Source organism: Heterodontus francisci, chromosome 12 (assembly GCF_036365525.1).
Source record: "Heterodontus francisci isolate sHetFra1 chromosome 12, sHetFra1.hap1, whole genome shotgun sequence".
NCBI lineage: Eukaryota > Metazoa > Chordata > Chondrichthyes > Heterodontiformes > Heterodontidae > Heterodontus > Heterodontus francisci.
This window is the reverse complement of record NC_090382.1, coordinates 71309416-71335512: the sequence shown is the minus strand read 5'-3', so window position 1 is coordinate 71335512 and position 26097 is coordinate 71309416. Positions and strand designations below refer to the sequence as shown.

Here is a 26097-nt window from a genome sequence, read left to right as displayed (position 1 = left end):
ATCTTCTGAGTTGGTAGCTTAAAAACATATGACAATATGCAAATTTCCCTCACCAACAATTAACCTGAAATTGACTTGAAGATGTTTACAATTGGACCTTCTGACCTTACAGGGGCAGAGTGCGGTTAGAAATAGCTGTATCTTAGCAACAGAATATTACACTGTAGACTAGGTCGTCCAACATCCCTGTTGCTATAAAGCTGAACATCATCTGACTTACCAAGAGCAATCCCTTGGGCTACATTTGTTAATTATAGTTGTTCTGAAATTGAGAAGTAATCCATAAAGAATTAAATATTATACAAAACATACAATTGTGCATGACATGACTGAGATGTAAAGTTTTTGAGATTCTTGATATTTGTATATTGCCCTCAAAGCGAAGAGTCAACAACTTGCCTTTTTCAGAGAGAAAAGAATGCTTCAGAAGCCTGAATCACAGAGTAATCAGCTTCTTGTAGTTCCTTCACTCACACTATAGATTGTAATCAGTGAATAAATAGCAGATATTCTCTTTGGTTCACAGCCAAGAGGAGGGTGCATAAGACCTTTGCAGCTGTTACAAATATCTGTTTCACTTCTTGGCAAACCAAGAGACAAGTTACAGCCAAACATCAAAAGAAAGTGTAGGGAGAAGCTCTTATTTCTCAAAAAGTATCTTAGGGCCTTTTTTTCTATAATTTGCACTGTCCAGTTTAGGAATACAGCAAAATTTATCTTGATTTCAAAAACTACTTGAGAAATATAATTCCTGGATACAGCTTTATTATCGTAACTTTAACCTCACTAAAATTTTTCAGAGTTGTTCTAAATTTAATATGATTGATTGAAGTATAAAAATAGTACAAGGGCCTAAAGGGTAGGATTGCCACTAACTAAAGGTATCAGAGATGATTATGATAAATGTGTCAAATCAGCTTCAGTATTGAGTTGACATTCCAAATGTGAAATATCTGATTTTTCAATTATTGCCAAACATCAGTATTGTGCTATTATTTGTTAAAAATGAATCAAATTTAAGGACGGTGTGACAAAACTAAGTATTTTTGTTTGTGAGGTATATTATTGGTTTCATTTCTTTCACTATGGTGCCTACAGTTAAAACCGGATGCAGAGGAAGGAATGAATCGTTTGTGGCTAATAAATGTCAGCACCCAGATCGACAGACTGCTGCTATAAGTAATTGCTGTGAAACTAGATGGCTTGATCATATTTACAATGTTTAAGTAGCCATGTTTTACAATTCCAATCGACTGGCACAAAAGCATTCTTTGCTTCAGTACGAGAAACCTATTGTGGTTGAAAGATAGTTTTCTAATATTCTTTATAACTTCAAAGAATTGTAAATGATATTTCTGCAGCTGACTTTCTCCCAGAGAGCAGTTTGTCTGAAGCGAATGAGAGATAAGCAGAGGCTATGTGGTAATGTTTCAGTATAAGGAGCGAGCATGTCTCAAGATCATTTTATGACGTGAAATCGTCTTTCTTGTTTCGACTTTTGGGGAAAACTAAAGTTTGTAATTACTGCAAATATATTGCCCGTAAGGAATACTGTTTATTTACCTGATTAATGCTAAATACATTTGTCTACTGGTTATTAACCTGAACCATGGTCCAAGAGGCTGTATACTTTGATGCCGAGTACAGAGGCATGGGCTCTCTGCTCAGAAGCAAACGCTGGTTTGTACGAAACACAAGGTCGAAAACAGGCCAGTGACATTAATCCCAAGGAAAATATATTGCATAAAAATCCAAGTGTGTACTGGGAAACTTCTAGACTTCTGCAGGCTACTGATCAAATTATTGCTACACATTCATTTGTCATAGTTGCAGTATGCGTAAATAAATAACAAACCAAAAAAAGTCCATTGGATAGTGTTTCACAAGCGCACAAGTTTATATGTTACAACATACAAATGACATGCAGTACTCTGGAGTCTGACTAATGGCAGTTTAGCGAAGTGAGCAAAGGGGTCCATGAAACATTAGAAGAGGTTAATGTCAGTTCAGACTCACATATACACATATTATCGAAAAGCAACCTGATCGATGCAACAATATGTAAATAAAGCACAAAATATCCAAATACCAGAGGTACATCATTCAATTTAACATAAAATGGAAAGCAGTTGATAATTGCACTTGTTTACTGGCGTGCGGAATTTTTCAGCACAATAACTTTTAAAATTAAAACGAACTAACATTTTTGTTTTGATTTCTATTTTGTTGTCTATTTAACACGTCCAAAAGTCACATTGAATTAAACTGGTATCAAGTTACCAGAATTGTGCTCCCGGATACAGGGGGTCAAATTCTGCCCTTTTCACAGAAGTTAGCGTTACATTTACTGAAGGCTGCCACTTGCGTACAACACGTGTGACGCAAGTAGAATAACTTAAATTCTGTGCTTTGCAATATGGTGGGTTCAAACTAAAAAAAACTGTTTTAAATCGGAAATGAAAAAGAGAAAAAAATAGCTATCTGCTACATCTAAAGAAGGCTATATTTTATTAAGTATTTGTTCGAAGCAGTAATTGTCTAAAGATTTCAATTTTACAGGTTAACGGCTATATAGTGTTTCAAAATGATTTATTAGGCAGCCCGAGAACAACAGAACACTCTCAAATATAGATCTGGAAATTCAAATCCACGCCTGAAATGGTATTTGAACTCCCCTGCAGTGATAGGGGAGAGGAGTGACTGGAGACGCATATCTTTGCCAACCATTAAATGCGGTGGAAGAGGAGGAACAGAAAAAGAGGAACTCTCTGTCTTGTATTAACTTAGTGTAGCGCATAGAACAGCACTGAGAGTGGCAGACCAATTGGAAAATATACCGGTTTTAATTGTACCGCAAATGTTGGATTTACAATCGTGAAAGGTTAGAATGTAAAGCTAAACAATTCAGTAAAAAAAAAGCGTGTTACCAGATGTGCTTTGTTTTAATAAATTGTGGCTCAGAGAGGATGCACCTTGAGTACCGGCTGCATGTCATCATGGACTGCGAGAACGCACGTTAGATTTCTGCTTTCTCAATGCCAACTGATGAATTCCAATTTCGGCTGCATCAATGGCCTGGCTTCTGCTCGATAACCTCCATGCAATGTTACCTTTTACAGGCAAATGCCCAGTCATTCACCCACTCTCTCCGGAATTGCATGACTTGCGAAAGCTGCAAACCGAGAAATACAAAAGAATTTTATGTCCCAGCAAAACATAATTCCCAGCTTACCCATATAGAACATCTTTTAAAAATACTAAAGAAAATAGAACGATGCAATGTTTTTGACTAAGCTTTTATGTCCATAATCCAAATTAATCATAATCAAACTACCTCTGATAAAACAGATTTAAAATGTTTTACTTTAAGTCAGTTTGACAACCCATGTTTAATCATGTGGGAGCAGCAAATAATTTATCAAGTTTTAATCTGATTTAATTATATTCCATCAGAGCAGTTGGTATAGAATCAGCAAAGAGAATCAACATTTGAGATCCATGTACTACAGAAAGCATCATGCCACAGTAAGTATGGAAAAACTGGAAGAAGTTATTGTGTAATAAATAATGTTTTCTATTTGCTTTTCAAACTTGGAATCATGGCTATGATGTCAATGTGCTCAATAAGCTCAAACCTGAGGTCATTCAAAACTCTGCTGCCCGTGATCTAACTCACAGTAAGTCCCGCTCACCCATCTTCCCTATGCTCACTGACTTACATTGGGTCCTGATTGAGCAACATCTCAATTTTAAAATTCTCATGCTTGTTTTCAAACCCTCCATGGCCTCAACCCTCCCTATCTCTGTAACCTCCTCCAGCCTTGCCGCCCCCTGAGATCTCTGCGCTCCATCAATTCTGGCCTGTTGAGCATTCCCAGCTTTAATTGATTCACCATTGGCAGCCATGCCTTCAGCTGCCAAGGCCCAAAGCTCTTGAATTCCCTCCCTAAACCTTTTAGCCTACCTACATCACTTTTCTGTTTTAAGATGCTCCTTAAAACCTACCTCTTTCACCGAGCATTTATTCATCTGGCCTAACATCTCTTTATGTGGCTCGGTGTCAAATTTTGTTTGATAACATTTGTAAAGTATCTTGGGACGTATTATTACATTAAAAGCACTATATAAATGCAAGCTGTAGTTGTTGTTGGAGCCTGAATACAATGATGACATTTCTCGTCAATTTTTCTAAAATGCTGGTTATAATCTATGCTTTTTGACCTACTGTCACAGTATGATTTAATGTAATGTTCTGGCTTTACAATTTCTGTATTTTTAATGGCTTAAGTACCACCATAAAGGCTGAAAAGCACGAGTTTATCCAGTCTTTTTTTACTGAATCCTCTAACTCTAGGGATAAATCTTATGACAGTTCTCCAAATTGCCTGCTTTGCTTAAATGTTTCCCTTGTGCTTCAGTGACCAGAACTAGTTACACTACTTGAGATGTGATCTAATCAGAGTACTGTATGTTTAAATACCTAGACTTGTACTTAACAGTTTTGGCCGTATAGTTCTGCATTCTTTTTGCTTTGTCAATTGCATCTCCATCACAATTGGAGATGCTCACAGAGGCGGAAGTTTGTCCTTTGTGGAGCATTCTTCAACAATATTCGACACATTGCGAAAAAGACTGGAAATACGTTCTGAAAGGATAAATTTAAATGAAAATTTTGGGGTCCAAGACAGACCCAAATTATACCAAGTTCTGCGCTATAATGGACTGTGTTATAAAGGGGCACAGTGTATCTCCAGCTCCAGCCTGGAAAGAGCCAGATGCATAATAGTTCAAGGCCTTCCCTCTGTCACTGACCATCACAGTGTCCGCTTGGCCACATTGCAAAAATAAAAGCCAACACAAAATAAACATAAAAGTTCACAGCCACTGGCAATTTGGTCCTGCCCTGCTGTGGAGTTTGTGTTGAGGCAGCAACAGGGGTCATAATTTAGTGAGGACATACTTACAGAAGCGCAGATGTCTTACACATTGTTCCTCGCTGAGGTTTGTGTAGGAAAATTGCTCCCTGAACACCTTGCATGGATATGGCCTCCTGCTGGGAGGCCTTTCCCCCTCCCTCCTCCTCCCCTTCCAGCAGCTTGTCCTGCTCATTGTCACCTCTGTTCGTTTTCCCAGTCATGCTGTATTCCAAGGGGGAATGCCTACTATTGGACCCATGTCTGGGAGCAACTGGTTTTGTGCAGAAGCCTTGAAGTCAGGAGAAAGTCTTTCAGTATCTGTCAAACCATTCCCAGTAGCCTTTATCAACTTTAGGGAACTCGAGAAACCACCAAAAACTTGTACCATCGTCGCAGCCAGTAGAAATCATTCAACAACTAACTTGAAAGTAGTTGTTGATCCCTTTAAATAATGCTGGTGTGGTGTCCTTCCAGCTGCTGAATGTATGTTAGAATCATAGAAAGTTTAAGGCACAGAAAGAGGCCACTTGGCCCATCATGTCTATGCCAGCCAAAAAACAATCCACCCATTCTAATCCCACCTTCCAGCATTTGGTCTATAGCCCTGCAGATTACAGCACTTGAGGTGTGTATCCAGACTACTTTTGAATGAGTTTAGGGTTTCTGCCTCAATTACCCTCTCAGGCAGTGAGTTGCAGACCCCCACCACCCTCTGGGTGAAAACACTTCTCCTCATCTCGCTCTAATTTTTCTACCAATCACTTTAAATCTATGCCCCCTAGTCATTGACCTCTCTGCTAAGGTGAATAGACCCTTCACCTTCACTCTATCCAGGCCTCTCAAAATTTTGTACATTTCAATCAGATCTCCCCTCAGTCTTCTCTGTTCCAAGGAGAACAACCCCAGCCTATCCAATCTTTCCTCATAGCTGCATTTTTCCAGTCCTGGTAACATCCTCGTAAATCTCCTCTGTATCCTCTCTAGTGCAATTACATCCTTTCTGTAATGAGGTGACCAGAACTGTATGCAGTACTCAAGTTGTGGCCTAACCAATGAGTTGTACAGTTCCAGCATAACCTCCTTGCTCTTATCTTCTATACCTTGTCTAATAAAGGAAAGAATTCCATATGCCTTCTTAACCACCTTATCGACCTGTCCTGCTACCTTCAGGGATCTGTGGACATTCACTCCAAGGTCCCTCACTTCCTCTACACTTCTCAGTATTTTCCCATGAATCATGTTTTCTTTGCTTTGTTTGACCTCTCCAAGTGCATCACCTCACACTTCTCCAGGTTGAATTCCATTTGTTACTGTTCTGCCCATCTGACCAGACCAACAATATCTTCCTGCAGCCTACAGCTATCCTCCTCACTATCTACCACATGGCCAATCTTTGTGTCGTCAGCAAACTTCTTGATCATGCCCCCTACATTTACGCGCTAATTGTTAATATATACCACAAAAAGCAGGGAACCCAGTACTGAGCCCTGCGGAACACCACTGGAAACAGCCCTCCAGTGCAAAAAATTCCATCAAAAATTTTGCTTTGTTTCCTGCCACTGAGCCAATTTTGTATCCACCTTGCTGCATTTCCCTGGATCCCATGGGATTTTATTTTTTTAACCAGTCTGTCATGTGGGACCTTGTCAAATGCCTTGCTAAAATCCATGTAGACCACATCAACTACCCTCATCTACCTTCCTTGTTAATTCTTCAAAAAATTCAATCAAGTTGGTCAAACAAGATCTTTCCTTAACAAATCCATGCTGACTATCCTTGATTAATCTGTACCTTTCTAAGTGACAGTTTATCCTGTCTCTCAGAATAGATTCCAAAAATTTTCCCAATACTGAGGTTAGACTGACTGACCTGTAATTATTTGGTCTATCCCTTGGTCCCCTTTTAAACAGAGGTACAACATTAGCAGTTCTCCAATCATCTGGCACCATACCTGTATCCAGTGAGGACTAGAAAATGATGATCAGACCTTCCGCTATTTCCTCTCTTGCTTCTTTTAACAGCCTGGGGTACATTTCATCCGACCCTGGTGATTTATCAATTTTCAAGGATGCTAATCCCATTAATACTTCCTCTCTCCCTATGTTTATCACATCCAATACTTCACATTCCTCCTCCTTAATTACAATATCTGCATTGTCCCCCTCTTTTGTGAAGACAAAGGTATTCATCAAGAACAATGCCAACATCTTCCACCTCTACACATAGGTTACCTTTTTGGTCTTTTATGGGCCCTACTCTCTCCTTAGTTATCCTCTTACTCTTAATGTATTGATAAAACATCTTTGGGTTCACCTTGATTTTGCTTGCCAGTATTCTTTCATAGCCTCTCTTTGTTTTTCTAATTTCCTTTTTGATTTCACCCCTCCACTTTCTATACTCCTCTCGGCTTTCTGTAGTATTGAGTTCTTGCTGTTGGACATAAGCTTTCCTTTCTGCCTTATCTTACCCTGTAGGCGCCTTGATATCCATGGGGTTCTAGATTTGGCCACTTCACCCTTTTTCTTTGTGGGAACATGTTCACTCTGAACCCTTTGAATCTCCCCTTTGAATGCCTCCCACTGTTCTGACACTGATTTACCTTCAAGTAGCTGTTTCCAGTCCACTTTCGCTAAATCACTCCTCAGTTTAATAAAATTGGCCTTGCTCCAATTGAGAACTCTAACTCCTGTTCTATCACTGTCGTTTTCAATAATTATGTTAAAACTGACTGAATTATGATCACTACCACCAAAATGCTCTCCCACTGCCACTCCTTCCACCTGCCCATCTTCATTTCTTAAAACTAAGTTTAATACTACGCCCTCTCTTGTTGGACTTGCTACATACTGGGCAAAAATGTTCTCCTGAATGCACCTCAAGAATTCTCCCTCAATTCCTTTCACACTAAAACTATCCCAGTTAATATTCCCTATCCCCTACTATTACTGCCCTACTGTTCTTGCACTTCTCAGAGCCTTGCCTACATATCTGCTCTTCTATCTCCCTCTGATTGTTTGGGGGTCGATAGTACACTCCCAGCAGTGTGATTTCCCCTTTTTGTTCCTTAGCTCAATCCATATGGCCTCATTTGATGAACTTTCCAACATATCATCCCTCTTCACAGCTGTAATAGTTTCTTTGACCAAAATTGCCACTCCCCCTGCTTTCTTAACCCCCTCCCTATTGCGTCTGAAAACCCTGTAACCAGGAACGTTGAGCTGCCATTCCTGTCCCTCCTTAGATACCCTTGAGCACTGCCAAACTCTTTTTTTAAATTTACTAACATTTGTTTCCTCTGTCTTCTAGACTCATACATTAATTTTCTGCCTTCCATTTTCGTTTCTGATTTTGACCCAATTGAGTCTACCCTCAGGTCCCCATCCCCCTCCAGACTAGTTTAAACCCTCCTCACCAGCACTAGCAAAACGTCCCACAAGGAATTCCGTCCCGGCTCTGTTCAGGTGCAACCCATCCGGCCCGTACAGGTCCCATCTCCCCCAGAATCAGTCCCAATGTCCCAGGAATCTAAAGCGCTCCCTCCTGCACCATCTTCCACGCATTCATCTGTCTTATCCTTCTATTTCTATACTCGCTTACGCGTGGCACTGGGAGCAATCTGGAGATCGGTAGAGTGTGATTAAGAGAAGGCATTAGCTGGAGCATTGAGCTTCAAAATGACAGCGCTGGCATCAAATCAACATTGCTTGCTGTTTGACGCCATGATCTGCCCCTGCGTCCTTCCAGCAGATGCTCACTGTGTGCACGCTATCACCTTCACCAATATACCATCCGACGTGACTCATACCAGAAGTGTGCTGCCTATGCTATTTTAGACTTAGGGCACTCACAGTGCCCACTTTCTGAACTTTGTCCGCAAACAACCCGTTAACCCAGCTTTTCACTTTTCAGTTACTGACAGATCTACCACGCATGTACAAAATTTTCTGTATTTATTTCTTCTTTCCATCATTTGCAGATTTTTAATCTCTTCAAGTTTTAAGAGTGACACTCTAACTTTTCACCACAGAGCAGGGAATTGGATACATACTTGAAAAGGAAACATTTTCAGGGCTCTGGGGAAAGAGCAGAGGAGTGGGCCTAATAGAATATTTCTTACAAAGAGCCGGCACAGCCATTATGGGCCGAATGGCCTCCTTCTGTGCTGTATGATTCCATGCTTCTAGGAGGGGTACTGCTTCTCCTTCATGTAATGCATTAATACAATCTGGTAAGGGTGACATCACTGTGGGAAACTTGTACTATGAAACTTTTTTCATAATTTTGATGAACTCTAAAACTAAACTGTTTCAGACACACCTGAGAAAGCTTTTATGGTAGTGCAAAGAAAGACTTGCATTTATATAGCACCATGCACCAACTCAGAATGTCCCAATATGCTTTACAGCCAATTAACTGCTTTTAGAAGCATAGTCATTGTTGTAATGTAGGAAATGCAACAACCAACTTACACACAACAAGGCCGCACAAACAGCAATATGATAATGGCCAGAAAATCTGTTTTCAGTGATGGTTGAGAGATAAATATAGGCCAGGACACCAGGGAGAACTCCCTTGCTCTTCTTCAAAATAGTGTAATGGTATCTTGTACATCCACCTGAGAGGGTAGACAGGGAGCCTCAGTTTAACATGACATCTGAAAGATGTCATCTCCAACAGTGCAGCACTGCATTGGAGCATTAACCTAGATTTTGTGCTCAGGGCAGGAATTTTCCATTGGGCAAGAGCCCCTGTCCACCAGTCAGAAAGTTGGTGTCAGGCCCGCCTCCACCGGGTCTGAGGAGCCAGACCGGGATTTTACGCTCTCCAGGCCTTTAATTGGTCTTGGGCGGGACTTCCATCTCCTTGAGGCTGGAAGTCCCGCCTAATGGAGCTGCCGACCAATCAGCAGGCAGCTCTTAGTCCCAGCAGCGCCACCGGGAGCAGTGGCCACTGCTGGGACTACACCCAGCCAGAAGAAGTAGATGAAGGACAGCCCCGGAACTGAGGTAAATTTCTAGGTCTCGCCGGGGACAATTGGTCGGGTCCCAGCGAGGCAAGGGGGGTTGGTTAGGGAGGGGCGGGGGCAGTGTTGTATGTTGGGGGCGGCCCTCTGTGGGGCACAAGGTGCCCGATCAGGAGGGCCCCCCACCAGCCCACAAGAAGGCCGCCTGGTTTCACCAGGTGGACTTTTTGAGGCCTCAGCCACCCGCCAGCCAAGGGTAAAATACCCGTGGCAGCAGGCGGAGGCCCTTAAGTGCCAATTAATTTGCCACTTAAGGGCCTTGATTGGCCTGGGGCTGACGGGCCGTTTCTTGCTGCTGCCCCGCATAAAATTGCAGCAGGGTCGGGAACACTCCCAACCCCTCTGTCCCACCACCAGCCCCTCGTTTGGGGGGTGTAAAATTCCAGCCCAAGTCTCTCGAATGAGGCTTGAAGAAACAACCTTCTGCCACATAGGAAAGAATGCTATCCAGTGAGCCACAGCTGACTGTGCAGTAAATGCTGACATTTTTATAAGACATCACTGTTAATTTCCATTTTTGTAAAATGATTCTTCTCATCAGGGTACAGAGGAAGGCAGCAACTGTGTCACTAACATTAGCCTCTTCTTCGGGAACTGAGGGTTCTGCGAGCCTTAGGAATTCACAAATGTACTCCAAACCTGTTCAGGCTTTATCTGTCAACACCCAGCAGGTAGTTACTAGCAATGCATTTTAGTTAAATCAGAAATCAGTTTTATAATGTCTCAGTAAATCTCGAAGCCTGTCTTTTTTCTCCAAGAAAATAATTTGAATGTCATGGAGTAACTTTTAAAAAAAAGTGGGATCTTTTAAGCCACAAGAGATTGCACAGATAGCAGCAGCTGTCCAATACAGCAAATGTGTAACTAGATTATATGCACAAATTCCTTTTTATTGATTAATTAAAAAATAAAGTTCTTGTGTCAATTATTCTGGATACAGCTACCAAATTTATTTTAGTAAAACAGCCATAAAGAACCAGAAGCTTCAGGACAAGTATTTCCATTTTTTTCACATGTCTAGAAACAAATGATGACCAAACTTAAATAATTTTTGCAGATCACATTAAGTTGAAAACATCCTTCAAAGGATAACAAAAAGTTTATTCAAAACTTTGTTTGGAAAATAACCTCCCATTAATAATGAACTATTTAAACTTTGAATTTACTTCATTTTTACAGCCTCAAGTGTCCTCATTTTCTACTCATTCAGGAGCTTCAAAAGAATTTGCTCCTGTGTTTACAAAGGTAAATGGAAGTTATTGCTTTGCCATTCACACCACACTTTTTATGGCATATCCCATTGCTGGAACATCTGATTCACTACTACAGAGGTACAATGCCTTACTAATGTTTTCCAGTTCCCAGTAGTTGTTAGCACCTTGATGGATGTTTTGTTAGTATCTTGATGGATAGACATTATGACTTTGTGTCCCCAAATTTCCTTGTTGATTGGGATGAACTGGGGCTATTATCAGCATGCATGGAGACTAGTGGGGTCATAAATTGGGGAAGAATCTGGTTATCCTGTATCGCCGCTCCATTTGTGCAGCCTTGGGATAACCTGGAGGGGCTAGAAGGCATCAGGACTGCTGAGCTAACATTACCTGTTGGAATTCTCAATAGACCCACCTCTGGTCTCCCCAGCATACAGTAAAACTGCTTGAAGCAGACATACAATACTTTCAAGGAAGCAGAAGTGGAGCCCATCAGATGCTAAAAGGCAGCTTATCAAAGTGATCAGTTGCTGTAAGAAAAGTGACTTACTTTCATCCATCTTCAACCATACCTGGCAACACTGCTTCCCAGCCAACACCACTACTTCTGCTGCCCCACGAACACCCCAGCTGTACACTATTGGCACAGGCTTATCCCTGTAAATTCCAAAAGGGTCAGGACATTTCTAAATGTTTAGCACAGAAAAAGCCCTGTTCTGTCATTGTTATGTGGTTGAGCATGATCATGGATTTTTGGATTTTTGCAGCTTAAAGGTTAATTAACCACAATGGTAAAGGCAAAGGTCAATATTTACAGAATTCTATTAGCTCTAGGTTACCAAAATATAACTTGGGGGAGAAAAGTTTCTGATTATACAATTTTAATGGCCTTTTAGTATTTTAATGACTAGCAAATATTACTCCTTTACAACTACTTTCATCAATGTATGCCTGACAAAAATGCACTGAAAAGGTTAAATTTTACCATTCCATTAGATATGAGAAGCACGAGGAAGGATGGTTCTTGTAATCTTTTATCAATCAAAAGTAAATGTTCTAATGACCACCATCTAAAACTGAGCAAAAAATCTTCTGTGTTAATGTGATTCACATTCCCTTTAAAACAATGCCTACTAATGAAAACAGAATCAATGCTTGTGAAATTTACTGGTTATAAAGGCTCCCCTATGTGAAGGTATTTCAGAAGTGGTTGGAAAATGATGTTTGCACCTCAAGAGAGACCTTTAGGGGTTGAGGGCAATCCTTGGAAAGCAGCCATAGCTTCAAAGTTATTTTGTTACTTATGTTGATATCCATTGCTATTTTATATCATATATCACATAACAACCAATATCTCAAACTGAAAATGCATTTGTACAATTCTAGGTACCATGGGCTTTGGTAGAATGTCTGAAGAAGATGTCAACAAAATAGCTTTCTACATTTAGCCATGTTATGAGGGCTCTTGACCCTCATAAATGTTAGGTTAGAGGCTAATTTAACTGAAAATTTTTGTTAGAGCGCATTCATAAGAAACTCAAACAGCATTCCAGAACTACATAGGCATATCAGATGGTGCATGGCTTTTCTGGCTCTTTTGCTTGCCAAACAAAAAGATTTTCATGAAATATTTCTTTAAGGAACTGTTCTCTACATTTCATAGTTAAGTTTATAATATTACTAAGTAAAAATAAATGTGCTTTCTTCTTATAGTATGTGCAGGATGTTACATCACCAAAGAGTCAGTTAGTTGTACTGGAGTGTAGAGTCCAGGGTTCTTCCCCTTTAAACGTCCAGTGGTATAAAGGGGAAATGTTAATCAAGGATTCTGCAGATTTTCGAATTTTAAGAAAGAGTAAGTGATATCATTTTGTACTTTCTAAATAATGTTATGTTAAATCATTATAAAGTGATTATTGATTCTTTTTGAGGGTATGAATGTGTCCTGTGTATCTTCATTTCCTCGTGGCAGCAAAGTGACTTGGACCAGATATGGATTTTGCCCTAGAGGATCAGCAGCTTTTTCCCTCCACTAACCGCTGTTACCTATTTAATCCCCTACTTTATGGGAAAACTAAATTCCTTCTCAGCTCCCTTGAAATAAACCTCAAGCTTTACCTCGATAACTTTCAATGTCCTTTGTCAGCAGATTTCACTCTAGCTCAATTTTAAAAATCATAATTGGCCTGATTTGAAAAGGGCAAGTTTTACCATTCTATTAACTATGGAAAGCAAAAGGAATGATGGCTCTTGTAATTGTTTGTCACGCTAACAAAAGTTTGCACGATCACTGTTCAACAGCCTATTCAGCATGTTCATTATTCTACTTTGAAAATGCATTAACCAAAGTTTTTTAAAAAGGAAAATCTACTTTAAACTTCTTCCCCAGCACAGAGATGTACTTCTGGTTGATGATTCAAATACTTGGCTTAAGAACATTTAAATTAAAACATGAGTAATGTAAACTGTGCATCATATTAACAACCAGAATCATGGGATAAAGGCTCATTTACTCATCCAACTTAGTTCCTAATTTCAGCCCTTTTGGTTTGGGTGGGCATTCAGCGTGGGACAAGGGAAGATAAAGTCATCATTAATCTGCTCTTATGAGATTCCCAAATAGTGCGAGAGTAGTATTGTTGGACACTGGTTACCAACCCTCATTTTCTGATGAAGATGAATAATATAGAAAAAAAGAAAGGGGAAGGAAATATATTCTTTCTTTAAAAAAGACTGACAGCAAGGGAAAGGAATATTGGGTAGGATGTATAATGAGCAGCTGAACTGCAATCACCAGTTTATTGTCTGCACAACAGTGAAAATTACTGCCATTGTCTGAGCATCTTGGAGCATGAAATCACAGCGGTAAAATGTAGTCCATGTAATTCTGCAATAAATTAATCTTCTAAAATCTATTGATTGATATTATTCAGCTGTACTAACAATAGATTACAATAGGGTGAGGGAGTGGAGCTAGCTGATTTGCTCTTGCAGAGAGCCAGCACAGACACAACGGGCCAAATGGCCTCCTTCTGAGCTGTCACTATTCGATGATTCTAGATTACGACTGCTTGATTTTCTGGGAACTTGCAGCATTGTAATGGTCTTAGTGACCCTGGAACTGCGCAAAAGAAAGAAAACATTATGGAGCTAGTGAATTATGCCATTGCTTAAGCCATGTCAGATTTTCCTGGAACTTGTGCACTGTTCTGCCACTACCCTCACCAAAAACAGTGAGAAATTAATGATCATAGCTCTACCATACCATTAAAATCATTGGCAATTTTACTGGATTACTTCCTGCTAGTTTTTACACTGATACCACTCAGATTCCAGAATAATTGTGCAGATAGCCTGACAGCGGCATGATGTATTGCCCCTAGATCGGATCTTTAAAACATGTTTCCAATCCCCACAAAAAATTTATAACAAACTCTAGCAACAGGAATTGGATCAGAAATATTGTATCTAGGAACAGTGCTCCATGAGTACAACAGGCACCCTTTCCAATTTAGAATTGCCCTCCTATATCCAAGATGCCTCAGTGCCATGCCAGGAACCCTTCTGCCCAGCTCATTCCCAGTTCTAGTTTGGAATTGGGGTAGTGTCGAGTGCCACGCCTGCGCACACGTGCCTGCTTTATTTAAAGTCATTTAAAGTTGGTCTGCATCCTGCTCAATTATACCAACACACCCCATTGTACTCATGATCCACTTAGTATCTTTACATTTTCCAATAGCAGCGCAGCTTCTGATTTACTGCTACACCCGCTGCAGTGTATTCTAGATAGGAATGCAGGAATATATGGAGTAAATTATCAAAGGTGAGATCGGCATGCTAGATGGAAAAATTTTAAGTGTAAGCCTTTTGCCTTTGCAGGACAGTTGGGGCCAATAACTCTATTGCACCGCGTTCCTGTTATGCTCTAGTGATAAAAATTACAATCATGGACAAAGGAGATTTGCATAGTATGGGAAGTCTGAATTGATATTTCTTCACTGGACACGAAACAATGGGCTGGATTTTGGAGTTAGCAGCAAAGCAACGGTGCTCGCTGCTGATCTTGAAGAAAGCTGCCCACAAAGATCTAGTGATCTCTGTGGCACGGACTTCCCTTTTCCAAACAACAGTTTAAATCTGGCGCTAAATCAAGGGGATCTCCAAGTGCCCAGCAGTAGTGATGTCAACAAGCAGGGTAGGCAGCCAGACACATTGAAGTATTTTCATAGACAGCAAATCAGGAAGGTAAAACACTGAATCCCTTCACTTTTAATTTTTCAGATAGCAAAATAAATGATTATTATTGAATTAAGATGGAAGCTAAAATAAAGACAAACAAAATTTAAAGCATTTATTATTTTTAAAGTGTGTAATTTGACTTCACAAATTTAAAAATTAGCATTTCAGGGCCAGTGAAAGTGTTTATTAGTAACTCTTTCATGGGATGTGGGCATCACTGGCAAGACCAGCATTTGTTGTCCATCCCTAATTGCCTTTGACAACTGAGTGACTTGCTAAGTCATTTCAGAGGGCAGTTAAGAGTCAACCACATTGCTGTGGGTCTGGAGTCACATGTAGGCCAGACCAGGTACAGATGCCAGATTTCCTTCCCTAAAGGACATTAGCAAACCAGATGGACTTTTACAACAATCAATGATAGTTTCATGGCATCGTTACAGAGGCTAGTTTTCAATTCCAGATTTTTTTATTATTGAATTTACTAATTCATTGAATTTAAATTCCACCAGCTGCTATGGTGGGATTTGAACCCCTGGCCCCAGGGCATTTGCCTTGGTCTCTAGAGTACTAGCTCAGTGACATTACCACTACACCATGGCCTCTGGCACTACAACAGCAAAAGCCAGTTGCATCCCATTCAACGAGGTGTAACCTTTTCAAGAGTTTTCACAGTGAGACTAACATCGTTAAAGTGGAAGTTTTCATCAATTCATTGATTGCTTAGGGATTGCAGTCTGTGGGGACATCAACTGCACACATTATGGAGGAGGGTAGAATCACTGACAGCAAATTCTGGATTTCCCCATTACTCTGCGTCTGTGCAGACTCCAGAAGTTGCTGTCAATTTCAGTGGAATAATGGCAGAGAACGCTGACAGTTTTGCCATCATTACCGCTGCAAAATCCAGGCCAATAAAAATAGCTAGCACTGCCCCAAACATACACTGGTGCCACTGTAAGCTCTTAGGTTATCAAGGTCATGCATTTGGAAACCCGAATAACTAGTGCCAAGACTGGAAGGCTGATGTCAGTACCTAATTGTTTGTTATGAGTAGCACAGAGCCACACACTGCCACTAATTAAAAATTATCACCAGAAAAACTATGTGCCAGCAGTAATGGGAAGAGTCAAAATACGATGTCGCTTTTTATAATACTATACTTCATCAGTATGCAAATTGTCACAGTACTGTTGGTTGGAAGCAGCATATTATTAGCAGAATTTACAGTCACAAGTCAGTACAATGTATAACTATTTTTCAGTAGTTTCTGGAATCTTATTTACAGAAAATAACACCTTTTTTTCCCTTTTCCTGTCTCACTTGTGTGTCCAACCTGTAGAGGCATGTTTAACAGCAGTACCCGGTAAGCAGTCTTTTTGTATCTAATGTTATTCATTTAACAGAAACAAATAGAATGTATCTAAATGGAATGTGTTTGGCAATTTTTATTTCTATTACTAAACAGAATTATTCTTGAGTAAATTACCGTTGACCGTACAATGACCACCTAAGAGTGGCAGAGGAGTACATAACTAACCAACTATTATTACACACTACTAAATTACTGTTGGGAGGTCGTGAATTGTGGAGCTATTGCGTTGAAGTCATGTGTTAATATTGTCGAACTCATTAATAGTGGTATAACCACGTGCTAGTGAATATAGAAATAGGAGGATAGAGCAGATGAATGCGTGGCTGAAGACATGGTGCAGGAGGGAGTGCTTTAGTTTCTTGGATCACTGTATCTGTTTCTGGCGAAGGTGAGACCTGTTCAAGTTGGACAGGTTGCACCTGAACCAGAACAGGACCAACATCCTTGCTGGGAGAATAGTGTTGGTGGGTTGGCTAGTGCTTTTGGGGTGGGGGTTTAAACTAATTTGGCAGGAGGATGGGATACAGAGTGGAGGTACAGTAGGGGGTGATGCACAGTTAAATATAGAAGAGAAACTGAGTCAGTCTGGAAGGCAGAGTAAATATAGACCTGTTAAGGCACAATCGAATAATGCAAGGCTAGACCTGTTTTCCCTGGAGCGAAGGAGGCTGAGAGGGGAGATGATAGAGGTATATAAAATTATGAGAGGCATAGATAGGGTAGATAGCCAGAGTCTGTTTCCCATGGTAGGGGTGACTAAAACTAGAGGGCATAGATTTAAGGTGAGAGGGGGGAGGTTTAAAGGGGATCAAAGGGGTAAATTTTTCACACAAAGAATAGTGGGTATTTGGAATAAGCTGCCTGAGGAGGTGGTGGTGGCAGGAACAGTAGCGACATTTAAGAGGAATCTGGACAGGTACTTGAATGAGCAAGGCACAGAGGGATATGGAATTAATGCAGGCAGGTGGGATTGGTATAGATAGGCAATATGGTCGGCATGGACGCGGTGGGCCGAAGGGCCTGTTTCTATGCTGTACGACTCTATGACTCTATGGATTGCATCTATTTTAATGCAAGGTGTCTTACTAATAAGGCAGATGAATTGAGGGCATTGATTAATACATGAGAATATTACTGCGATCATTGAGACATAGTTGAGAGAAGGGCAGGAGTGGCAGCTCAATATTCCAGGGTATAGTGTTGTGCCTAACACGCACTTACTCTTAAAGAATGCACGGAATCTGATTGGTGAAAGGTATATCAATATTTTATTCACACACTAAATCATCAAGTACAAGCTCTCACTACTTGTACAGTATCAACACTCATCAAAGTACAAGCTGTCACTACTTGCGCAGTATACTACCCGTCAAAACACGAGGTGATCAGTCTCGGACTTGCGGCTGCTCTTCTGTTCTCTGAGCCCCTGGCTCAGGGTATCTTCTCGAGTATTCTTCCCCGGGGTTCTCGTACCTTCCTCAGTTTCAGTCAGGGGTTAAAACTTGTTTCTAAGACCCGCCTCTCTTACTTACTCATAGGGGTCTGGTATAATGACATAATGATAATTCCTTATTTGGCTCAGTGAGAATCTGTTCAAATGTTCACAGTTTCCCATAGTCTATTATGAGTTTAATCATATCTGGTGTCCATGACGACTCCTAGTTTCTGTGATCCTCCTCAATACCTTTTCTATAATCATATCTACAATTCCTCGGCTATCTGTGTGCTGTGCCCCTTTGTACTCATCCTGCTTCAACACACTGTTCATCGTTGTGTTACTGGCCCCTTTGTTTTAATTAAGTTCTTATGTGTTTTTGCTATATGTTTTTTTACTGGGTCTACAATAGAATCTTCAGGTGTGACAGGGGAGGGTGTAAAAGAGGAGGTGGCGTTGCACTGTTGATCAAGGAGTCAATTACTGCAGTAAGGAGGGATGATATCTTAGAAGGTTCCTCAAATGAGGCCATATGGGTAGAACTTAAAAACAAAAAGGGGGCAATCACTTGGCTGGCAGTATACGACAGGCGTCCAAACAGTCAGGGAGAGATAGAGGAGCAGATATGTAAAAATAATAGGGTAATAATAGTCGGGGATTTCAGCTTCCCCAAAATCAACTGGGATAATCTCAGTGCAGAAGGTTTAAAGGAAGTGGAATTCTTAAAGTGCATACAGGAGAGCTTTTTGAGCCAGCACGTAGAAAGTCCTACAAGAGAAGGGGCGGTACTGGACCTAATCCTAGGAAATGAAGCCAGTGTCAGTAGGGGAGCATTTCGGGGATAGTGACCATAACTGTGTAAGATTTAAGGTAGTTATGGAAAAGGACAAAGACGGACCGGAAATAAAGGTACTGAATTGGAGGAAGGCCGATTTCAGTACGATAAAGCAGGATCTGGCCAAAGTGGGCTGGGAGCAGCTACTTGTAGGAAAGTCTACATCAGACCATTGGGAGTCATTCAAAAAGGAAATAGTGAGAGTTCAGGGCCAACATGTTCCCATTAAGGTGAAGGGTAGGACCAACAAGTCCAGGGAACCCTGGATGTCAAAGGATATAGAGGATTGGATAAGGAAAAAAAGGAGGCTTATGGCAGATTCAAAGCACTGAAAACAACGGAGGCCATAGAGGAGTATAGAAAGTGCAGGGGGGTACTTAAAAAAGTAATTAGGAGAGCGAAGAGGGGACATGAAAAAACACTGGCTGGCAAGATAAAGGAAAATCCCAAGGCGTTTTATAAGTGTTTTAAGGGCAAGAGGATAACCAGGAAATGAGAAGGGTCCATTAGGGACCAGAGTGACAATCTGTGTGTGGAGCCGGAGGACATAGACATAGAGAAACAGCACTGAAACAGGCCCTTCGGCCCACTGAGTCTGTGCCGACCAACAACCACCCATTTTATACTAATCCTATGTTAATCCCATATTTCCTACCACATCCCCACCATTGCCCTACCACCTACCTACACTAGGGGCAGTTTACAATGGCCAATTTACCTATCAACCTGCAAGTCTTTGGCTGTGGGAGGAAACCAGAGCACCCGGCAGAAACCCACACGGTCACAGGGAGAACTTGCAAACTCCACACAGGCAGTACCCAGAACTGAACCCGGGTTACTGAAGCTGTGAGGCTGTGGTGCTAGCCACTGTGCCACTGTGCCGCCCCTATGCCTCACATAGGTGAGGTTTTAAATGATTAATTTTCATCTGTGTTCATTATGGAGAAGGACGATGTAGGTGTAGAGATCAGGGAGGGGGATTGTGATATACTTGAACAATTTAGCATTGAATTGGAGGAAGTATTAGCTGTTTTAGCGGGCTTAAAAGTGGATAAATCCCCAGGTCCAAATGAGGTGTATCCCCGGCTGTTATGTGATACAAGGGAGAAGATAGCAGGGGCTCTGACATGAATTTTCAAATTCTCTCTGGCCACAGGAGAGGTACTAGAGGACTGGAGGACAACGAATGTGGTACCATTATTCAAGAAGGATAGCAGGGATAAAACAGGTAATTACAGGCCAGTGAGTCTAACATCAGTGGTAGGGAAACTGTTGGAAAAAATTCTGAGAGGCAGGATGAATTTCCACTTGGAGAGGCAGGGATTAATCAGGGATAGTCAGCATGGCTTTGTCAGTGGGAGATTGTGTCTAACAAACCTGATTGAATTTTTCAAGGAGGTGACTAGATGTGTAGATGAGGGTAAGGCAGTTGATGTAGTCTACATGGACTTCAGTAAGGCTTTTGATAAGGTCCTGCATGGGAGATTGGTTAAGAAGGTAAGAGCCCATGGGATCCAGGGCAATTTGGCAAATAGGATCCAAAATTGGTTTTGTGGCAGGAGGCAAAGGGTGATGGTCAAGGGTTGTTTTTGCGAGTGGAAGCCTGTAACCAGTGAGGTACCAGAGGGATCGCAGTGCTGGGACCCGAGTGTACATTAATGATTTAGACGTGAATATAGGAAGTGCGATCAGTAAGTTCACAGATGACAAGAAAATTGGTGGTGTCGTAAATAGTGAGGAGGAAAGCCTCAGATTACAGGACGATATAGATGGGTTGGTAAGATGGGCGGAGCAGTGGCAAATGGAATTTAATCCTGAGAAGTGTGAGGTGATGCATTTTGGGAGGACTAACAAGGCAAGGGAATATTCAATGGATGGTAGGACCCTAGGAAGTACAGAGGTTCAGAGGGACCTTGGTGTACTTGTCCATAGATCACTGAAGGCAGCAGCACAGGTAGATAAGGTGGTTAGGAAGGCATATGGGATACTTGCCTTTATTAGCCGAGGCATAGAATATAAGAGCAGGGAGATTATGATGGAGCTGTATAAAACATTAGTTAGGTCACAGCTGGAATACTGTGTACAGTTCTGGTCACCACACTATAAGAAGGATGTGATTGCACTGGAGAGGGTGCAGAAGAGATTCACAAGGATGTTGCCTGGGCTGGAGCATTTCAGCTATGAAGAGAGACTGGATAGGCTAGGGTTGTTTTCCTTAGAGCAGAGAAGACTGTGGGGGGATCTGATTGAGGTATACAAAATTATGAGGGGCATTGATAGGATAGAGAGGAAGAAACTTTTTTTCTTAGCGGAGGGGTCAATAACCAGGGGGCATAGATTTAAGCTAAGTGGCAGGAGGTTTAGAGGGGTTTTGAGGAAAAAACTTTTCACCCAGAGGGTGGTTGGAATCTGGAACACACTACCTGAAGGGGTGGTAGAGGCAGGAACCCTCACAACATTTAAGTAGTATTTAGATGTGCACTGTAAATACCATAGCATACAAGGCTACGGGCCAAGTGCTGGAAAATGGGATTAGAATCGAAAGGTGATTGATGGCTGGCATGGACACGATGGGCCAAAGGGCCTGTTTCTGTGCTATATAATTCTATAATTGCTGTTATAATGGAACACTAACCAGTACTGTTTAAAAATGGCAATCAGGATCCTATATACATCATAGGACCCCGCTTTACTTATTAAAAGGGCTTACCCTGTGACTCAGGCAGGTGCTCAGGATGTCCTGTGGTAGGCCCTTCCATACTTTACATTGAATGAATCAGGATCAAGGTGGTAAGCTTTCTCGCACTGCCCTGTTATACCCAGCAATGCCGTTGAAAATATTCCCCTCTAGATTATCTGTCATCTACACAGACACTGATAAAGGTGTTTCAAATTTACTGTGTATGTTTCAGATTTACAGAACTAGTATTTTAGTTATTTATAGGCATCATCCTGCTGGTTGGCTTGTACTCATTGAGTGAACACCTTTTTGGAATGGTTGCTGAGCACACAGCTTGGCATATTTAGTTTAGTGATACAGCACTGAAACAGGCCCTTCGGCCCACCGAGTCTGTGCCAACCATCAACCACCCATTTATACTAATCCTACACTAATCCCATATCCCTACCACATCCCCACCTGTCCCTATATTTCCCTACCACCTACCTATACTAGGGACAATTTATAATGGCCAATTAACCTAGCAACCTGCAAGTCTTTGGCATGTGGGAGGAAACCAGAGCACCCGGAGGAAACTCACACAGACACAGGGAGAACTTGCAAACTCCACACAGGCAGTACCCAGAATTGAACCCGGGTCGCTAGAGCTGTGAGGCTGCGGTGCTAACCACTGCGCCACTGTGCCACCCATTTGTGCTTTGTAATTCTATCTTTCAAATATCTAAATAATCCATTCATGCTAAGCATTCATTACTCTTGTTCCTTTATGCTGGTGTTGCACCAGTTAACATCGTTTTACTGGTTTGCATGGGGAAGCAGGAAAAGATGCAAAGTTTAGCAGAGCTGCCTTTCTTGCATGTCCACTTATGGCAGATGTCTACTATGCTTATTAATAGTGTGACTTAACTAGGTTTCTTGAGATCTGCCATTTGTCTGACATCCTGCCACGTTCTATGAGTTCAAAAGACAGCACTGACCCATTCTGCAATTTCCTCCCATGCTTCCTACACCAGGTGTTTCTAAAGGGGGTGATCATTTATTCTATACATTTGCTTCTTTCTTCCTCGGATCCTTGCATTCATAGTTCCAGCATTGAAACAGCATTTTCTTTCTTTTCTATATTCTATTGGTTTGAGGAATCATTCAATCCAAGATGTACTCAGTTCCCATGTGCTACTTTAAAGATATAAAGGTGCTTGGTGTAATTAAAAAGACACTGACCACAATTAATCATTTTCATGCTCCATCTGATAATTTGTTACAGTCATTCTACTACAAACTGCATTGCAGGCAAGTAAAACAGTAAAGTTATGGCTCATGAGCATGCTTAATTTCACTGGAACAGCCGAGGCAATGCTTAGTTAATGGCTTAATACTGGAAATACAGCCATTTTAAACCTAGTCAGTTAGGTATTTACTTAATTACATAGTACCTCAAATGACATAATGAAAGGCCATTAGCAAAGACAGATGGAGACCAACCATGATACCAAGATCTTATGAAAATGGTAAATTGATGGATTGGGCTAGTGTAACCCTGATCAAAGTCCTTTTAACTATTATCAATGAGCAAAAAAACGGGAGATAGCAAATCCTTTATAATATTCTAGAAACATTCTTGAAAATGTGACTAGATTGCAAACATTGGGTTGGATTTTATTCAGTGGCGGGGATCCCAACACCAGACCCGAAAGGTGAGGAGAACCCCGCCTCGGCCCTTTGGAGGACCCCCCGGCTTTATGTAATGACCCTCAGGCAATTAACTACCCAACGCTGGGATCCCCGACCCTTTAATCAGAGGGCTGGTAGCTCAGCAGTCCCAACAGCACCACTGGGAGTGGTGGCTACTGCTGGAACTGCAGCAAGCACTTGAAGGAGAGCAGCCATGGAGCCTGGACTGAAGGTACGTGGCGGCGGGCTAACCGATGCCACTCGGACAAGCCCCGGCGAGGTGGGGGTTGGGTTGGTGAGGACAGGGGGGGGGTGGATGATGCCACAGGGGTGGAGTTACTGGGCGACCTCCTCATGTAATGAAGGCAGTCCCCTCCCCCCCCACCCCCCACCCCACCACCGCTGGTAAAATGCCAGTGGCGGCAGGAGGAGGCCCTTAAGTGGTCATTAATTGGCTACTTAAGGGCCTCAATTGGATTTCATTTAAAGGCACCAGGGATGAAACAGGTACTCCACCTCCCCACCTTCCAACACAATTATATGGTGCCCTCCTGCCTCGGTTCCCAACCCTAGGGGGTCCATAAATTTCAGACATCATGGAAAAGCTGTAAGGGATATTCTGCACTCAACTGATTAATGACAAGATTACTCAATGACATTAAAATGCCTGTAATTGGGACAGTTGTGCAATAATGTATGAAGTGGCTGACAGCAATTTTATTGCTCTGTTTTCCATTTAAATTCAGGCATGAAATATTCAGCAAACTCACTTATTCAAAATTTCTATTTATTATAGAAGAGGTTTGCACACTGGTAATTACCGAAGCTTTTCCAGAAGATTCGGGATTGTATAATTGTGTTGCAACCAACCGAAGTGGTGCAACTTCATGCTGTGCCCATCTCACTGTCTATTCAGGTACAGTATGTACATTGCATTGAATGACCTGAACTCAAAAACATTAAACTAAAGTGCAAGCCAGTCATACTACAATAGCTTGCACATGTAATGCCAAAGATTATGATGAAATCATATTCTATAAAATTAACCTCACTTAAAGAGACTTACAAAATTATAATTTGCAATAAAAATATATAAGCAGTTTTAATTTCTGATCAAGTTACAAGATCTCAAATTAAATTATCAATTCATTGGTCGGGATTTTGTGTGGTCCCCTGAGGCAGGATCGGAGGCGGGGACACGGAGTATTGCGACGGGTGGCGCGGGGCGGGGGGTGGAGGGCTGGTTGCCTCCCTGTCACCAAGCAATATTCCCTGTGTGCAGAATAGGTGCCTGTGCCGCACAGGAAGGACACCTTGTAACACGAGGCCCCCTCCCTGTGGGCTGGATGGGGGTGGTTTCTCCTTCGTGGGCAATTTGTGGCCCACAGAGAACCCCCGCCAGGAACACTTCACCCCTGGGACCTCCCTCCTGGGCTGCACAACCACCAGCCTACCCCTCTTGCCGGGGCCTTCTGGACCGGCCCCAGTGGACCCACCTCACCCACCTCTGGTCTGGGATACCACCGCTGAGCCTGGGTCTGATGCTTCTGCAGTACCAGTAGTGGCCACCACTCCTGGTGGCGCTGCTGATCCTACTGAGCTGCCGGCCCTCTGATTGGCTGGCACTTCCTGGAGGCGGGATCCCTGTCTTCGAAGGGATAGGGACCCCGGCTCCTGAAAGTTTGATTTATAAAAACGGTAGGATCGCTCCAGATGGGCACAAAAGAGTAGAGGCGGGATTCTCCCTGCCTTTTTGGCTCGGCGCTGGGAGCCATACCTCCTACACAAAATCCAGCCCATTATGTGGATACACTAATTCAAACACACTCTGAAACCAAATAAAGCTACTAATCCTAGTGAAAAACTGCTGTAGTTGCTGTGTTGTAAATGCATCCAAAAGGCTGTTTACGACTCATAGCATATACTGGCCAGAGCAATCACCCCTCCACCTCCCCATTATGTTTTGTCGCTGCACTCAGGGAGACCAAGGTAATGATATGACAGCAATAAAGCATAGATATTATTTATCAAAAAAAGCTGAGTTGCACAATGTTTAGCATGTTCAATATTTTGTAACATTTAATGTAGAATCATTGAAGCGTAAGAAATTAAAGCATTATGCCTGCAAACACTATGGTTTTATATTAATTACAAAAATAAAAATTTTCCATTAAGATTTATTCACTGTGCTGTCACTGATGTTGTACATTGTCCTTACTTTCCTTTTTTAAATTTATTTTTATCTCAAAAACACATTTAAAAAATTAACAAGCGACAGTGGACATGTATTCTAACTTTCTTATGGCACATTGAGGTCAACGAAGAATGAAATATGGCATTTTTAAAATCTTCATTTGAATATTGAGAAATGGAATGTTTCTCTCCACCTTTCATATCTAGTATCAGTATGAAGCACTTTCAGGACAGGTATAGCATATCCCAGCAATGCAGTTTAAACCGATATTCTCTTTACCACACAAGGCATCCTTCTAGAATCAGAGTAAGATTGCCAGTGTAGTGTCAATTTATGGTAAGAGTTGAGAGCTTGATTAAGATTGCCTAAACTTAGGATCTTAAAGATAATCAAAGGAGGCATTCAGACATCAGTTTGAGGGGGACTCAAACACAGGTCTCAGATGTGAAAGAGGGGGTAATGTAGTGCACTAGCCAATCCGCTGAAAATATTACCTGTTTAAGCAGTATTTGATACTG

General features: G+C 41.6%; 1 protein-coding gene across 8 annotated transcripts in view; it reads left to right on the top strand.

The window, feature by feature from the left end:
• LOC137375621 (myotilin-like) overlaps positions 1-26097 on the top strand; it is a 132552-nt gene that overhangs the window by 17265 nt on the left and 89190 nt on the right. For 2 of the 8 annotated variants that reach the window (XM_068042999.1, XM_068042998.1), the window contains exons 1-6: positions 3451-3525; positions 10481-10610; positions 11119-11184; positions 12867-13008; positions 16732-16755; positions 24182-24301. In XM_068042999.1, the coding sequence (XP_067899100.1) occupies positions 3518-3525; positions 10481-10610; positions 11119-11184; positions 12867-13008; positions 16732-16755; positions 24182-24301 (490 nt within the window). In that variant the 5' untranslated portion in view covers positions 3451-3517. Of the gene's footprint in view, positions 1-2400; positions 2420-2631; positions 2882-3450; positions 3526-10480; positions 10611-11118; positions 11185-12866; positions 13009-16731; positions 16756-24181; positions 24302-26097 lie in introns of those variants that run through there. The other 6 variants (XM_068043005.1, XM_068043003.1, XM_068043006.1 and 3 more) reach the window with 5 other exon arrangements.